General features: G+C 57.1%; 1 protein-coding gene across 2 annotated transcripts in view; it reads right to left on the bottom strand.

The window, feature by feature from the left end:
- Positions 1-3974: 3974 nt before the first annotated feature.
- The window catches only part of SPNS3 (SPNS lysolipid transporter 3, sphingosine-1-phosphate (putative)), a 56691-nt gene continuing 43753 nt past the window's right edge, over positions 3975-16912 (bottom strand). The window contains exons 9-12 of one of the 2 annotated variants that reach the window (XM_032137921.2): positions 13393-13458; positions 5828-5926; positions 5566-5737; positions 3975-4346 (exon numbers count right to left, since the gene is read on the bottom strand). In XM_032137921.2, coding sequence (XP_031993812.1) covers positions 4258-4346; positions 5566-5737; positions 5828-5926; positions 13393-13458 — 426 coding nt within the window. In that variant the 3' untranslated portion in view covers positions 3975-4257. The remainder of the gene's footprint in view (positions 4347-5565; positions 5738-5827; positions 5927-13392; positions 13459-16912) is intronic. The other variant, XM_032137922.2, reaches the window with a different exon arrangement.

The following is a 16912-nucleotide window of genomic DNA, read 5'->3' as shown; positions in this document are numbered from 1 at the left end:
GATCCAAGCTAACCCAACTGGAATCTCTTGCCCAGGGCTTTAAATCTTGAGGAGGGTGGCAAAAGAATAGGGATAAAATTCTGGAGTTCTGGCACAGACCCCAAAATAATATGGGCCAGGAACCCTGGCTCCTGAATCTCCAAACCTTCTCATCAATTCTATGAGTTCCTGATGTGCTTTCAATGCATCCTTTGCCTAGTAAAGGTAGTCAGTCTGTTTCTGTTGCATACAACCCCACAACCCAAACTGATATGGCCACACAGGAGCACACGCGGTCACACACCTCTCTGTGTTGAGATAAAGCATGGCTCCCGGAACCTCCTGCTGCCTGCTGCCAGCTTTGTCTGTAGAGGCTGCATTAGATTAAACAACCTCTCAAGCCTACCCAGGCACAAAGGAAAGTCAGACACTTCAGGGAATGAAACAGACAGACCAATATTTGGTACTGCAGAGGAACAAGCCAGGGTTAGGGTGTGGGAATCCAGACACACAGGTTCAACACCCCCAACCTTCAGGACAAAGTGGAAAAAGGCCAGGCACGGTGGCTCACAGCTGTAATTCTAGTACTTTGGGAGGCTGAGGCGGGTGGATTGCCTGAGCTCAAGAGTTCGAGACCATCCTGGCCAACATGGCAAAACCCTGTCTCTACTAAAAATACGAAAAATTAAGGCTGGGCGCGGTGGCTCATGCCTTAATACCAGCACTTTGGGAGGCCGAGGCAGGAGCTCACCTGAGGTCGGGAGCTCGAGACCAGCCTGACCAACATGGAGAAACCCCGTCTCTACTAAAAATACAAAGTTAGCCTGGCGTGGTGGATGCCTGTAATCCCAGCTACTTGGGAGGCCGAAGAAGGAGAATCGCTTGAACCCGGGAGGCAGAGGTTGCAGTGAGCTGAGATTGCACCATTGTACTCCAGCCTGGACAATAAGAGTGAAACTCCGTCTCAAAAAAAAAAAAAAAAAAAAGCTTTACTAATACCTATTGGTATTGGTTCCAATAACTAGCAGACCCCCATGTGGCCACACACCAACATGGTGATGCACACACAGGTACAGGCACACGCACACAGAGACACCTCCATGCCTGGATAATACCTGACAGCTGGAATGCAGTGTATGTCTGGAAAGAGCAATTAACACATAAAGAGAGTCAGGTCAGGCTTAAGGACTCATCCTGCTGAGCAGCATTTTTCCTTCTCTTGACATTCCCAACAAACAAGTCCAGAGTATTAGTGGCTGAGATTACCCAACAAGGGCCCTTTAGGCGAGGAAGATGTGTTCTGTTTACCAGACTCCACTCCAGCCTGAGTGGCTGGGTTCCCCCAGGCTGTTATCGTAACCTCGACCCACCAGGACCGGCCCCAAAAGGGCAGAAGGTGGGAGTCTGGGTTGGCTGCAGAGGAGATATTGGTCTCTGTCACTCGCCGCCTCCACCAGCCCGAGCTCCCAGTCTGCCCCAACCCACATTAGACAATAGCTTTCTACAAATTCCCAGCTGGGCATCTCGTGCGGCTCAGCCTTGGGAAGTACCGCCTTGCCCTGCCCAGCAACCCAAATATCAGAATGCACTTGTATCATAAGAAACTACCCTGGATTATAGGATTAAAGCCCCAGCTCCTGGACCTGCATCTGAAGCCCCTCTGATCCCAGACAGCCTCTCTCACCTCCTCTCCCCGCTCAATGACACACGCACCCTCCTCTCTGGCCACACCACACCCCTCCATGACTCATTGCAAATCTTCTGCCCCACCCTCCCCCACTTTGTGGGTCCATCCCCTGCACCTAGAATTCCCTTTGCCCCCCACCTTGTTACCAACTCCAAAGCCACTTCCTTGAAGGCTTCTGGGGCACAGAAACCCTTACTCTGCCCACAGGTGTGCCACACTTGCCTGTCCTGCTGTGGGCTGTGAGGTCCAAGGGCAGGGCTGGAGTCTGGTTCACTGCTGGACACCCCGAGGGACACCCACTGATACCAATGCATGTTTGTAGAGTTGGCACAAACAAGGTTCTTGTTCTTCCTCTACTGGACTCTGGGTGGGGAGGTAGCGGCTGGTGGTCTTTTTTTTTTTTTTTTTTTTTTTAAGACAAAGTCTCACTGTGTCATCCAGGCTGGACTGCAGTGGTGCCTTCTCCCTTCACGAGGAACTCCACCCCCCCACCCCCCGGATCAAGCGATCCTCCCACCTCAGCCTCCCAGAGCTGGGACCACAGACGAGTGTCACCACGCCCAGGTAAGTTTTTGTATTTTTGGTAGGGACGGGGTTTCGCCATGTTGCCCGGGCTGGTCTTGAACTCCTGACCTCAAGCAATACATCAGCCTCTGCCTCCCAAAGTGTTGGGATTACAGGCGTGAGCCGCTGTGCCCAGCCGAGTGTTCTGACCCTTGGGCGGCCCTCACTCGTTTTCCAGGAGCCTCAACTTGCAGGGGTCCTCCCTGGGGCTGTTGGGAGGAAGGTTCAGACCCTGGAGCTGGGCTTCTGTGGGTCTAGACCCAGCCTGTGTGAATCACATGAGGCCCAGGCTAGAAAGCCATGTCAACACACGTCTCAAACACAGCCAGGGAGTCAGTGGCTCTCAGGGGGTCAGGGAGCCACCTAGGTCACACAGCCAGTGAATGTTGAGAGGGACCGTGGCATCCTGGCTCCTGCCCAGTTGCTGCCTCCTTCTCAGGAGAAACAAAATATCCTTACAGATATTTTACCTTGTAACTTCAAGGGCCGCCTGTTGCATGATCTCCAAGCATTGAGTCACGGTCAAGGGCCTGGCTAGCCTGCAGGGAGGGCTGGCTGTGGTGCAGGTGCGGGATGAGCTGGAGAGCCCTGCTCCTGGGGCCTGTTGCAGCCAACAGTGAGGGCTGGGGGGCCCCCCACAGAAGGCAGGGACAGAGCAAGCAAGCATCAGGGGTTGTGCAGGAGTCTCGGTCGCTGCTCTGCCCGCAGCTGCTGGGAGACAGGCACAGCCTGGCACAGCGAAGGTGGCCATGAGTGAGTGAGCAAGTGATCGCCTGGCTGGGCACCAGGGGAGGCGGAAAGAACATGAGAACAAGCCTCCCCACTGCTGCCCGCCTGGAAGCTGTCGATCTCCCACAGGGCCCGCTGAGCCCAGCTGCTCTGAACCCAGTGGCAAGCGTGGGCCCCGCAGAGCCAGCCCTCCCCACAGGCTGTGCGGGGGTCAGAGCGTGGGCCCAGGGAAGACCAGGGGTACAGAACTGGGCAGGCCAGGAGGATCCCTACACGGCCACTCAAGTCCTCAGCAGGGTTCTGGGGCAGCTGCGCCCGTGTCTGTATAGGCATGGGTGCTCCTCCATGTGGTTCCCTGGAACTTGGAGCCACATCCCCACACCAGCACCCAAGTGGAAACTCATCTTCAAGAGCAAGATTCAGCCCCCACATTTTGTTCAAAGGGTGGAGTTGGCCGGGCACGGTGGCTCATGCCCATAATCTCAGCACTTTGGGAGGCCAAGGCTGGCGGATCACCTGAGGTCAGGAGGTCAAGACCAGCCTGGCCAACATGGTGAAACTCCGTCTCTACTAAAAATACAAAAATTAGCTGGGCGTCGTGGCACATGCCTGTAATCCTAGCTACTTAGGAGGCTGAGGCAGGAGAATCTTTTGAACCTGGGAGGCGGAGGTTGCAATGAGCTGAGATTGCATCACTGCACCCCAGCCTGGACAACAAGAGCGAAACTCCATCTCAAAAACAAAACAAAACAAAACAAAGCAAAACAAAAACAAAAAACAAAACAAAGAGTGGAATCACGTAGAGGGTGTCCTGTGCTCGTGACTTTGCAGAATGTAGAAGCTGGGTCAGAGTGGGAGGTCCAGGCTGGGGACCCCTAGAGACCCATATGCCGAGCCAGCCCCTCAGCTTCCCCACTTTAGGGCAGCCCTGCATCCTTGGCCTGGACTGCCCATCCCATCCTCACCCACTTCCCCTCCAGCAGAGGCACGAGAGGCTATAAATAACAGGGCTGTCTACAGGCCCAAAATCCATGGGCTTTGTACTGGCCTCTCTTTATTCAGGGCCCAGCAGCAGCCAGGCTGGGGACCCCAGGCTGGGGCAGCCTTGAGCGGGGTGCAGGCACAGGCCTCCCACGCAGAGTGCTGACAGCTCCATTCCCAGCCCAGCCATAGGCTAGCTCTCCAGCCGGGAATGCAAAAGTGGCAGATGCGCCTCAGCCGGAGTCCCCAAGGACAACCAAAGAGGAACCGAGGCACTGCTACTGTGGGGACCAACAAGAGGCTTGCAGGCAGGGACCTCAGGGATCCTCTGTGGAGGCACCAGCGCCCGAAAGCAGGCCTTGTCTCTCCAGGTTGTTGCTGTACACATCCTTGCTGTCTGGCGTCCCTGCAGGAGGAAAGATGCTCAGCCTGCCCGAAGGATGTAGAAGGGGCTTTGGGACCAGGCCTGGGCACGGGCTGTCAGGAAATCCTCTCTGTCCCAAATGCAAAATACATTCCAGATCCAATCCCTTGTCATCACCTTCAATGCCACTGCATGGTCTGAGCACCACTCTCCCCTGGAAGGGGAGTTGGCACAGAGTTGGCTATGCCTCTTGGCCTCAGCGCTGACCCTCCTACAGTCTGTTCTCAACACAGCAGCCAGGGAGATGCTTTGACAATATCGATGAGACCACCGCGCTGCTCCTCTCCTGGAAGCCCCACACAGCTCCCATCTCACTCCGAGTGAAAGCCACCATCTTTACAAGGACCGCCTGCTCTGGCCCCGTATCCCTCACCCCTACCACTGTCCCTCTTGCTCCTGCTGCAGCCACACTGGCCTCCTTGCTGATCCTCAAACATATCAGGTGCATTCCCACGGCAGGGACTTTGCATTGGTTGTCCCCACTGCCAGGAGCGTCTTTCCCCGGGTGGCTGAACGGCTCACTCCCTCGTTTCCTCCAGATCTTTGCTCTAGTGTCGCCTGTGTAGTGGGGATCCTTGCAACCTGCACCTACCTGTCCCTTTTTTTTTTTTTTTTTTGAGACAGTCTCGCTGTCACCCAGGCTGGAATGTGGAGGCAAGATCTCAGCTCACTATAGCCTCCACCTCCCGGGTTCAAGCGATTCTCCTGCCTCAGCCTCCGGAGTAGCTGGGACTACAGGTATGCGCCACCACACCTGGCTAATTTTTGTATTTTTAGTAGAGACAGGGCTTCACCATGTTGCCTAGGCTGGTCTTAAACTGCTACCTTGTAATCCGCCCGCCTTGGCCTCCCAAAGTACTGGGATTACAGGTGTGAGCCACCGTGCCCGGCCCCTTTCTCCTTCCTTTCCTGCTTTATATCTCTCCATAGCACTCGTCACCCTGAACATGCTGCATCTTTAACTTTTTCTGTTTCTGGTCTGTCTTCACCAACTAGAGTGTCAGTTTCTACAGGGGCCTGGACTTGGCCTCATTCTTTCACTCCCCAGCATCTGCAACCTTCGCTGGTACATAGCAGGAGTGTACTAAGCATTTCTGAATGAATGAACAAACAAACTGGCCAGGGATTCAGGAGGTGGCCAGTGCTGTCTGCCCCTAGCGTGTCCAGCCCTGAGCCGGGCCTGGTGCAAGGGGTAGGGTACCTGTGACAGGCTGCCAGGCCCGGGCCTCGTCTCTCTCCAGGTACAGCGCAGTCAGCAGGAAGCAGCCGCCCCCCAGGGCGATGACAAAGGCGCAGCACAGGAAGCTCTGTTGCAGGCTGAGGAAGCGCTGCAGGTAGGAGTCAGGGCGCCTGGCCCGAAGGACACTAGAGATCTGTGGAGGAGAAGGGGTGGGTCTGCCAGGCCCACCAGGCTGGCCCCCAGACCCTCCCCACCCCACCCCACACACGCAGACACATCTTACAAGTCCTGTGAGATAGGGGCTGCCAGCGTCTCCCAGGATGTGGCCCACCGTGATCTGAAGTGCTTCTGCTGTCCCCCGGCACCTGGGCACCACCACAGACTGCAAAACATAGGCACAGCAGGGAGGCACTCCAAGTGAGGGCACCCTTGCCTGCTGTTCCCTACCTGCCAAAGACCTGCCTGGAGGAGTGACAGGCCATTCAGGTGAGTGGGATGGGAGGGAGTCGACAACCCCCAATGTCTAAAGTCCCACCCCAGAACATCGAGCCCATCTGAAGCTTCCCCAGTGCCCCAGGATGGGGGTGCCAAGGCCCCTGATCAGGGCCACCCCTCTTGAGAGTTTGCTCTTGAACTGGGAAGGAACCAGGCATGAATGTGACCACAGTGAATGGGGCTGGGGTGTCCCAGCTCAGGGGCCCAGAACACAGCAGCACAGGCGGGCAGGGCGAAGAGCGGGTCCATCCCAGGTGTCTGCATATGTGGGTAATTGGGCAGGGGTGGTACGGAGGGCTCAGTCCTCTCAGGAACCTCAAGGCCCCTGGGGCAGAGATCAAAGGCAGCCTTGCTGGAGAAGCCCCCACAACTCCACGGACGAGGCTGAGAACATTAAGAAGATGAACTCTGGGCCAGGCGCGGTGGCTCACACCTGTAATCCCAGCACTTTGGGAGGCCGAGGCAGGTGGAACACCTGAGGTCAGGAGGTCAAGACCAGCCTGGCAACATGGTGAAACCCTGTCTCTACTAAAAATACAAAAACTAGCCGGGCGTGATGGCACGTGCCTGTAATCCCAGCTACTACTCGGGAGGCAGAAGCAGGAGAATTGCTTGAACACGGGAGGCAGAGGGTGCAGTGAGCCGAGATCGTACCATTGCAATCCAACCTGGGCAACGAGCAAAATCCCATCTCAAAAAAAAAAAAAAGAAAAAAAAGAACTCTGGAGTCAGACTCTCGGGTTCCGATCCAGATCCCCACTCGCTAGCTGTGTGACTTTGAGCAAGCTGCTTCACCTTTCTTCCCTCAGTCTCTCCATCCCCAAATGGGGGTAATAATCAGACCGATCTTGAGAGTTTCACTCATTATCATTATTCATCTGCTATCTGGAGGCTTTGTGTGGACATCAGACCAAAATAATGCTCTGAGACAGAATGCTCCAGGCACTTGAACTCGGCTGCGCCTTCTGCCTGGCATGCCTTCCACTCTCTGGTCCAGCTGAAGCATCTCTATTTCTCATTTAGGACTTACATTTGGGTCACCTCCTCTGTGAAGCCCTCTCAGAGTGCAGGTACCTGTCCTGAGCTCCTGCAACTCCTATGCACACCCCTAATTAACACATGTCCCCCAGAACTGGGAGGGGCCCTTTCTCTGTCCACCGCCCCTTATTCCCTATGGTGTGTGGGCAACAAAGACCCTTAATTTCTCTTGGGGTCCCTGCAAGATACCAGGCACAGAGGGGACTAGCTGAAAGTTTGCCAACCAAATAAGTAGGTCCATCTGGGAGACTATTCCCAGGAGAAAGTCTGCCAGAACCCAGGGCTACAGCAGGGGATGGAAGGAGGGGGGCGGGGGGGACTCAAGCAGAAACCACATGGTCACATGAACCCAACTGGACAGCCACAGGGGCGCTTACACCCTGGAGCCTTATCCCCAAGACCTAGGTGTCCATGATCTGAGGCCATGAGTTAATCAATATTAGCTGGGCACAGTGGCTCATGCCTGTAATCCCAGCACTTTGGGAGACTGAGGCGGGTGGATCACTTGAGGTCAGGAGTTCAAGACCAGCCTGGCCAACATGGCGAAACCCTATCTCTACTAAAAATACAGAAATTAGCTGGGTGTGGTAGCGGGTGCCTATAATCCCAGCTACTCAGGAGGCTGAGGCAGGAGAATCGCTTGAACCCAGGAGGTGGAGGTTCTAGTGAGCCGAGGTGGCACCACTATACTCCAGCCTGAGTGAAAGAGCAAGATCCTATCTCAAAAAATAATAAAATAATTGCCAACACTTATTGAATGCTTGGTGTATACATTTTATATATCAATTTGAACAACCCATGAGAGAGATATGATGATCACCTGCATTTTACAGATGAGAAAAACCTCCACAGGGAGGGTAAGTGACTTGCCCAACATTACCCAGCCTGAAATAACAGGGCTGAGAGAGGATCCCAGGCCTTCTCCCTCTAGGATCTGGCCTTTTGACCACTCTGCTGTGATGGGCAAGGAGGAGCCGGTGTTTCCAGCAATATTTATGCATTTGTAATAGAACATTCAGAAATCTGAGAGAAAGATGAGGAGGACAAGTTCATTGCTAGCCCTGTAAACGGATGGCAGAGTAACTGGCAAAGAGACGGGGAAAGGCATTCCAGGCAGGGGACAGTGTAAGCGACGGTGTGGGGGAGGATCCCAGGGACATGATCTCTGGATTCCAGAATCCCAGGGGACAGATGCAGGGGGTTTGGTGGTGGGCAGGGCAGAGTGGCGGGAGTCACTGTGGTGACTGGCTTGTCCCAGGGTCACTGGCACTGAGCCACCATACGCAGGTGGCAAGAGAAACCAGGCCTCTTGCCATCACCAGGATCTGTCAACAGGCCTGAGAAGGAACTGACCAACAGCTTTGCACCTTCCCCAAGGACTTCCTTCTCACCCCATAATTATGTGATTACTCACTGGTGGCTCTGGGAAGGCAGGTGAGGCTTCCTGAAGGGACGAGCCTGAATGTCCAAAAAGGTCCACACGGAGGCTGGGGCTCCTGGGACCCCCACAGTAAGGTCCAGGTGGGCTGGCCCCTTCCTCCTCTCCCAGGAACCCCAACCTGCTGGGCCCAGCTCAGCCGCTGCTGCCAGTGGTGAGAGGGGTGGGTCTCCCCCAGCCTATTCCAAGTCCTCATTGTCTCCATGCAGCCAGCAGCCAAGGCTGGGCCCCACAGAAGCTGGAGAGCCCAGGGGGTAATTTCAGAAATAAGAGGCTTTGGGTTCCCAAAAATCCAGGCTCACTCTATTCTGAGACAAAAACACCTCTGTTTCTGGCTCTCCCTTCTTAGAAGGGCTGTTCCCTTTATAGCCCAGGGCAAAACCAGGGCCAACCAAGGGCTTGCAGAAAGTCGGAGCAGCAGCCACCAGGTGCAGACTCCCCTGGCAGCCTGCCTCCTGCACCCCCACCCAGGCCTCGCCCCCAGACGCCCCTGGGAGGGTGAGACAGGCCAGCGAGCACACAGCTACCTGGGGGGCAGAGGCTGAGCAGGGAAGCATTGAGACCTGGGGCAGGGGGAGAACGCAGAAGTGACAACTCTCAGGGGAACTGTGGGGACGTCTGCTGAGGGGTGGGAGATGAGCCTGTGGCTGGATTCCAGGACCCCAAAGGACAGGCCTGAGAAAGAGGGAATGAGCTCCTCTCCTGCTCTAGCCCCCACGCTGGTTGGGATCCAGAGATCGTGCCCCTGGGATCCTCCGTCCATACCTTTGCTTACACTGTTACCTGCCTGGAGAGGGGTTGGGGTGAGCTGGCTCTGGGCCATCCTGAGTGGGGCGGGGACAGACAGCAGGGCTGGGAGGGAGCTGAAGACCCCATGAGTAGGTTTGGGGAGGCAGGGAGCTCTGCCTGGGGAGATGCGGGTTCAGGGGACACAATCTCAGTCTCCAGGGAGCAGGGCCCCTCTGCGGCCCAGCGGGGCCAAGGAGAGGCTGGCAGAGGTGGGTCTTGGCTGTGACTGAGCCAAATCATTTTCATCAACAGAAAGCCCCCCAAGAGGTAGGGGCTGCCCAAGGTACACAGAATGAGCTCCCCATTGGAGGCATATGTGAACAAGGGGATGGCTAGAATTTGGCAAAGCATTTATGGACTGAGGAGCTCACAGTGCGAGACCAGTGTTCTCAAAGTGTGCTCTACGGAATGCTACAGCGGGATCACTTGGGAAGCTCATCGGAAACGCAGGTCCCTGGACCCCAGCATGGACCCGCTGTCTCAGAGGACACAGGGCCTGGAATCTGGGTTTGTCACAAGCTGCCTCAAATCTGACTCTCATGCACAATGACGTCTTCAAGCCACTGGACCAGAGAGCCCCTGAGGTCCCTTCTCCAGAGAGAACCTGGATTCTCCCCATTGTGGAGATGGCATCAAAGAGAGCAGTGTCCCGGCCAGGCGCAGTGGCTCACGCCTGTAATCCCAGCACTCTGGGAGGCCGAGGGGGGCGGATCATGAGGTCAAGAGATCAAGAGCATCCTGGCCAACATGATGAACCCCGTCTCTACTAAAAACACAAAAATTAGCTGGGCGTGGTGGCGCATGCCTGTAGTCCCAGCTATTCAGGAGGCTGAGGCAGGAGAATAGCTTGAACCCAGGAGGCAGAGGTTGCAGTGAGCCGACACTGCACTCCAGCCTGGGCGACAGAGCGAGACTCCGTCTCAAAAGTAAAAGAAAAAGAGAGAGCAGTGGCCCAAGAAAGGGATGATCTGGAAGTCAGTGGGGCCCACACGCCCACTCAGAAATCTGCAGGACGCAAGTGTGAGTTCATTCTATCCTTACAGCCTGGGGTGTCATTGGTGGTTGCCACCGCTCTACCTACTGGACAGGTGAGCAAACCAAGACCCAGAGAGGTTCAGTCACTTGGCCAGGGTCACACAGCTAGTGAGGAGCCGGGCTGGGAGTGGGAGCAGATGGGATGCTGCCGAGTCCTCAAGCCTGGGCTCTGCTGCCCTCTGCCTTCTGCCCTCTGACCCACCCACAGGCTCCAACCACCCAGACACCTGCAGTTTCCACCCATTTTCCTATCAGCCCCTCGTGGCTTTCTTGGCCGCCCAAAGCTGTTCACGTGAACGTGCCCTGCCCTTAGCTTCCTGCACCCTTGTTCTGTGGCCCCTGTTCACACACACCCTAAGGCCTCCTCCCTCCCTGGGCCCCTGCTGAAAGAGAAGCCGATCTCCTGTCTCAGGAGCAAGTGCCAGCCGGCAAAGGGGACCTTCCTCTACTTCCTGCCACAGGCCCTGTCCCCACACACTTCCTGCCCTTGCTCTGCTGGGAGGCTACTTCCTCCCCCAGCGCTGGATCCCACCCCTAGTTCACCCTCGAACAGGGCCCCCTCTCTCCTCCTGCTTGCCCCTCTCTGCTCCCTGGAGGCTGTTCTGGCCTCCACTCTTGAAAAGCAATGCCAGCTTCCCAGGATCTTCTGCCAACTCCAGCTACCATGCCCTTTGCTCCTGTCAGCTCAGCTCCTCAAGGGAATTGTCTACCCTCAGTGTCCTGCTTCCCCTCCCTCGCCCTCCTCACCCTGCTCCAAGCTGGCATCTGCCCCTCCACTGCACAGAAGGGCTCCCCCACCACCTGCCTTTACAGGGAGGAAGCAGCAGCATGGAGGAACCGAACTGTAGGGGCTACAAGGGTTGCTCAGCTCTGATCCCCAAAGGCCAAAAGGCATCTTTGGCCACGGGGCTCCGGGAAGGTGGGAAGGCAGGGAAGGGGGCGGGAGGCTCTGGGGTGGTGGTGCAGAGCGTTGGGACTGGAGGCCTCCAAGCCAAGGAAGGACCACGGGGAGCCCTGAGGTGGGCTGGCTCCTGTCCAGCCGGCTCCCTGGGCAGCTCCCCAGATGGGTAAAACTGTGCAGCTGGCCAGCCCCTAACTCTCCTTCGCCCCTTCCCCCACCCGCCCTTTCCAGCACACACTCTCCTCTTTAACCCCACAAAGAGCCTGGCTCTGCCAGGTTAATCATTCTTACAAACACAGACGCTGGGGGACACGGGTGCAGCCTTCACATATCTGTGGGGCTGTCATGTGGAAGAGGGAGCTGCGCCGGGGGGGGCCGGCCACGGAAGCTGCGGGGGCAGGTGCAGCTCCGTTTGGACCACCTCAGAGAGAACCAGCTATGCTGGGGGGATGTTAATCTCCCTGAGTCTAAAAGTGGACAATCCCATGAATAAAACATTTGCCAATGCCTTCCCCTTTCCTGAGCGTTCCTGGAGGCCGCCTTGCTCACCTGACCGGGCAGGTGGTGATTACCCCTTTTATAGACAAGGAAACTGAGGCCCAGGGCCATGCAGCAGGTCTGCGGCTGATTCTGGACTAGAGCCCAAGTCTCCTGTCTGGAGGGAGGAGCAGGGAAGACCTGCCAGTCCTGCAGCTGATCCACTCACCCAGGAGCCAAAGACAGGGCAGGCCTCTCCACACTCGCTGGGCCTGGGCCGTGGGGAGGGGTCAGGGGATCTGCCAGGGAGGGGCAGACATCTTGGCAGAGTGAGCACCCCGTCCACAGTAGTATTCAAGCAGGGTTTGTTGACGGATTAAACGACTATACATGCCCATAACCCTTTCAAACTCAGATTGTAGGGCACCATGATTTCTTTAGGGGATAGAAAATGAGAAAATGGAAAATTCTGGATTGCTGTGAGAATCCTAGCCAGCATTCTCTGTGCCAGGTACATGGATCTTCTCATTTCACCCTCACATCAATCCATAAGGCAGGTGCCATTATCATCCCCACTTTCCACATGGGGATACCGAGGCTCAGAGACACACAGTGACTTGCCTAAGGCCACACAGCTCTTAAGTGGCAGGACCAGGGCTGACAGCCAGGTCCATTTTCTGAATCCAGGCTGGTGCTGCGGCATTGAATGCCCTCAGGACAGCTCTCAGCCGACTGCCAGTCTGGTCCAGTTCCCTTGTGGCCGGCACCAGACTGTGCCAGGTTGCCAGGAGGCGGAAGGAAGGCTCTCGGGGTGCTCACAGGCCCAGGGCCCTGCGTTATCTACAAAGGCACAGCCCTTCATGTGTTCAAAGTCCTTCCCTGTATGCCTCCCAGAAGGAGGCAAGGAGGCTGGACGAAGAGCATGGGGCTCAGGGAGGGGCTGATCCTTGCACGGCAGCCTGTGACACACGAGTCGGTGCGGGCTGGCGCAATGGGCCTCAGTGGCTACTGTCTTGAAGGATGGTATCCCATCTGCATGCCCCAGAGTGGAGGCCAAGGAGCCTGCTTGCTGAGAAGCAGTGTGCCACAGAAAGAAGGAGAGAGGGGCCAGGCACGGTGGCTCACGCCTGTAATCCCAGCACTTTGGGAGGCCGAGGCGGGCAGATCACCTGAGGTCAGGAGTTCAAGACCAGCCTGGCCAATATGGTGAAACCCCATCTCTACTAAAAATACAAAATTAGCCGGGTGCGGTGGCGAGTGCCTATAGTCTCTGCTACTTGGGAGGCTGAGGCAGGAGAATCAGTTGAACCCAGGAGGCAGAGGTTGCAGTGAGCCGAGATCAGGCCATTGCACTCCAGCCTGGGCAACAAGAGTGAAACTCCGTCTCAAAAAAAAAAAAAAAAGAGGGAGGGAAGTAGGCCAGGGAGTCAAAATGCTTAGGTTCCAGCCCTGGCTCCCTGCGTTGGGGCTGTGTGACTTTGGAACAGGCACCTGCCTTCTCTGAACCTCCATTTGTTCATCTGCAAAATGGGGATGATGGTCAGAGATGTTCGGGAGTGTCAGAGAGGCCTCTGGTCTAAGGTAACTGTGAATGGCTTTGGTCCCCTAATGCATGGTCTCTGACACCGCTGCCAGCTCCCCCTGCTCAGCCCCCAACCCTGACTCCCACACCTACCAGCAGGATGTCGGCAACCACTGCCCAGTTGCAGGACAGAAACAGTTCCCCAAGGCCCAGGAACACCTGTGGACAGAGGGTGGCCTGGGTGAGGATTCCCAGACGCCAGTCACCAACCCCACCTGTTGCTTCCCACCTGTGGAGAGGAGAGACTGGGACGCTACAGAGAAAGGCATTATTGAGACTTATTGGAGTGAGCGAGGAAGGCCTGGAACTATTTTTCCAGTTCCAGCAGCCTTGACGGTGGGTAGACAGAGCTAGGACCCATAGGCGAGCATCCAGCCCCTGGAGTCCCCCGCTGGGGCCCAGGAGGAGGCAGCTAGGCCTCCTCCCAGGCCACTTTTAAAGGTAAGAAAACAGACTTTAAGCCAGGCACGGTGGCTCAAGCCTGTAATTCCAGCACTTTGGGAGGCCAAGGTGGGCGGATCACTTGAGGTCAGGAGTTCAAGACCAGCCTGGCCAACATGGTAAAACCCCATCTCTACTAAAAATACAAAAACTAGCAGGGCGTGGTGGCTCACACCTGTAGTTCCAGCTACTCAGGAGGCTGAGGCAGGAGAATAGCTTGAACCCAAGAGGCAAAGGTTGCAGGGAGCCGAGATCACACCACTGCACTCCAGCCTGAGTGACAGAGTGAGACTCCACCTCAAAAAAAAAAAAAAGGTAAAAAAAAAAAAACAGACTTTAGAGACAAAGAGTAAAAGACTGCCTGGAGGCTGCCCACCCCTCCTCTGTTTTCCCCAAAAGTCCATATACACTGATAAGGCACCTACCGTGTGCCAGCCAGCGTGCCTAGCCCCAGGCACCCCACCAAAGGCCCCTCCGGGCCATCCCTTCCCCTTGGAGCAGCACAGGGAGGTGGGCAAGGCCGGGTACACCCATCATGCAGACAGTCAAACTGAGCGTGGTCAAGGACGGGGCTTGTCTAGGGTCACCAGCTGACCCTGAGTAAAGCCTGCCTGGAGTGTGAGGCTTCCGGCCCCTGCCCAGTGCCCACCCCCAGCCCTGCTCCCAGTGTCCTCTGGTTACCACAAGCCCGGAACACCCCCCCTTCACCTCGTGCCAAGGGATTACGACAATCCTCATTCCCCTCACTCAAGAAGAGTTTAATAAAGCAGCAAGAAGAAAGAGAGAGAAAAAAATGTCTCATTTCTCAAAGCTTCCAAGAGCTTATTGCAGGGGTGGAATTAGTCATTCCTGGATCACGGGGCTGTCTCCAGGGTAGCCCAGGCTCAGGCACCCAGAGACCTGATGATCAGTGGCCAGGGAGCACCCGGGACGGAGGACCTGAAGGACCGCCACCCGAACACCTGCCACGCACCAGCCCTGTCCTCTCTCGTGACCCTGTCTAACCCCTCAGGTCAGGTGCCCTGTAAGGCAGACGTCATTACACCCATTTCACAGACAAACTCAGGCCGGAGGGCACGCATCAAGCCACGTCCTGGTGAGCGCCCCCCACCCTCCGCGCCATGATGGCCTGTGGATGGTGAGGGTGAAGGGTCCACTGGGGGAAGAGGGAGGGAGGGGGGGTTCCCAGCTTCCACAGTACCTGGTGAGGCTAGCACTGGGGAATCAGAGGACAGCCCGAGATGGGCAGGGGGCCCCTGGACAGAGGTGGCGCCAGGGAGAGCCCTGAAGGACAGTCAGGGTCAGGACGGGCCCAGGACAGCCACAAGACCACGCCAGCCGGGGACCCACGGGGGCGGAGGCAAGGGGCTGGGATGTGTCCACCATGCCGGGCGGGGCAGGAACGCGGCCCAGCTCTGGTGGAGGGAGAGCAGAACCAGCCAAGGAGCCCCAGCAGCCATGCGCTCTCCTGGTCTAACCCAGCCCCTAGGACTGCAGTGCCTGGTCCCTGGCACCCAAACTGAGAGGGCCCTGAGGGCAGGTGGGCCTCCCTCAGGCCTGGGACATGGGGCCGGGCACCCACAGGGGCAGGAATCAGGAAGTTGCTGGCAGGCAGGTCTCAGGCGGGGCCCGGGCAGCTGCAGATCCACATTCCTGCCTAGCAGGGTCTGCCAGCTGCCTCCTGGGGCCACATGAAAGCCCGACCCGACTCACACCCACCTCCCTCTGACTTTTTCCGGGCACCTGCACCTGGCCCTCCAGGCCTCTCCCACCTTCACATTGCCAGCGTCTGCCTCTGCGACCTCCGTGCAGCCCAGGCACCCTGTCCCCCAACCAGCCTCCTGTTTTGCTCTCCCCGGCCACTCCACACCCATAGGACATGCTGAAATACACCCTTTCCTTCCCCCAGGTGGGACAGGGTGGATCCCGGCCCCAAAATAGAGCCCATCAGAGGGAGGCTGCGGCTACAATGGGGACTTTCAGGCTGAAGAAGCTGCCCGAGGATGCCAGGGCTCCTTAGACACACCTGGAGGCCGGCACCGCACCACCAAATCCTCGTCTCCACTTGGCAGCTTTGAGGGGCAAAGGGCTCAGCTGCGGAGAGGCCACCTTCTAATCCTGTAATTACAGAGTCTCCTAGGGCAGCGGCCACCAGGGCTGACTCAGCTCCAGGAGGGGCTCCACAGCCACGGGGTGTGACCTCCTGGGGTGGACGGGCCCAGCCCCACCCTGCCTTGCTGAGCGGGCCTGGGGAGGCCTCCGCCTCTGGGCCTTGGTTTCCCCAATGGTACAACGCCAGGGTGCCCCAGATGCTCCACCAGGACCCTCCAGCCCCAGCAGCCCCTGCTTGTTAAGCTGGTAACCCCGCTTTGCACTGGGGCTCCTCACAGGCCAGGGCACGCTGGGTCCTGGAGTTCAGTGACTTCCACGAGCTGTTCAAACCCGGGCTCCACAACTCAAAAGCAAAGAAAACACACAAAAAGGGCCCTGGTTTGTAGAATTCAGCTGACTGTTCGAAGCTGCTCCTACATGGGCATCTCAGCCCTGCAGTCCCAGGTCCTTCCTGGATGGCCACAGGCACCTCACACTGAACAGCTGCCGAAACTCATTCTCTCCCTTGTCCCCAAACATCTCTGTTCCTTCCCAGTGTGGCTGAGCCAGCCAGGACACAGGCCTCAGGCGCAGACTGGTCACCAGCAACCTGCCGGAGCTGATCTCCTCTGGCTCAGGGATAGCGCCTGGTCCCCATCACCCAGGCCAGACGCTGGGGGTGAGGGGTCCCTGCATGCCTTGCTCACCCTCACACCCCTCATCACTGATTTCTGTCCATTTTGCATCCGCACGTTCCTCGAATCTGCCTCTTGCTCCTGTCCATGGCCACTGGCCAGTGCACTCCAGGCCTCCCCGGCCGTCTCCTCCCCAGTTTCCCAGGCCCTAACATCCCTCCAGACACCAGCCCTGGAGCAGACTTCCAGAAGAGAAATCTGACTCTGCCCCGTCTCCTCAGAGTCTGTGTGGCCTCCCTGCACCCTGACTTAGATCCCTCTGGGAGATAGGGCCTGGGAACACTGCCTGGAGCCTGAGAAACATGGAGCCCCTCAGCCCCTGGCCTCTGCCATTCCAGACCAAGAGAATTTCCCCCTCGAGCTAGGAAAGTGATGATAAATGTCCC

The sequence above is a fragment of the Hylobates moloch genome, unplaced genomic scaffold, assembly GCF_009828535.3.
Source record: "Hylobates moloch isolate HMO894 unplaced genomic scaffold, HMol_V3 SCAFFOLD_19, whole genome shotgun sequence".
NCBI lineage: Eukaryota > Metazoa > Chordata > Mammalia > Primates > Hylobatidae > Hylobates > Hylobates moloch.
This window is presented reverse-complemented; position numbering and strand designations above follow the sequence as displayed.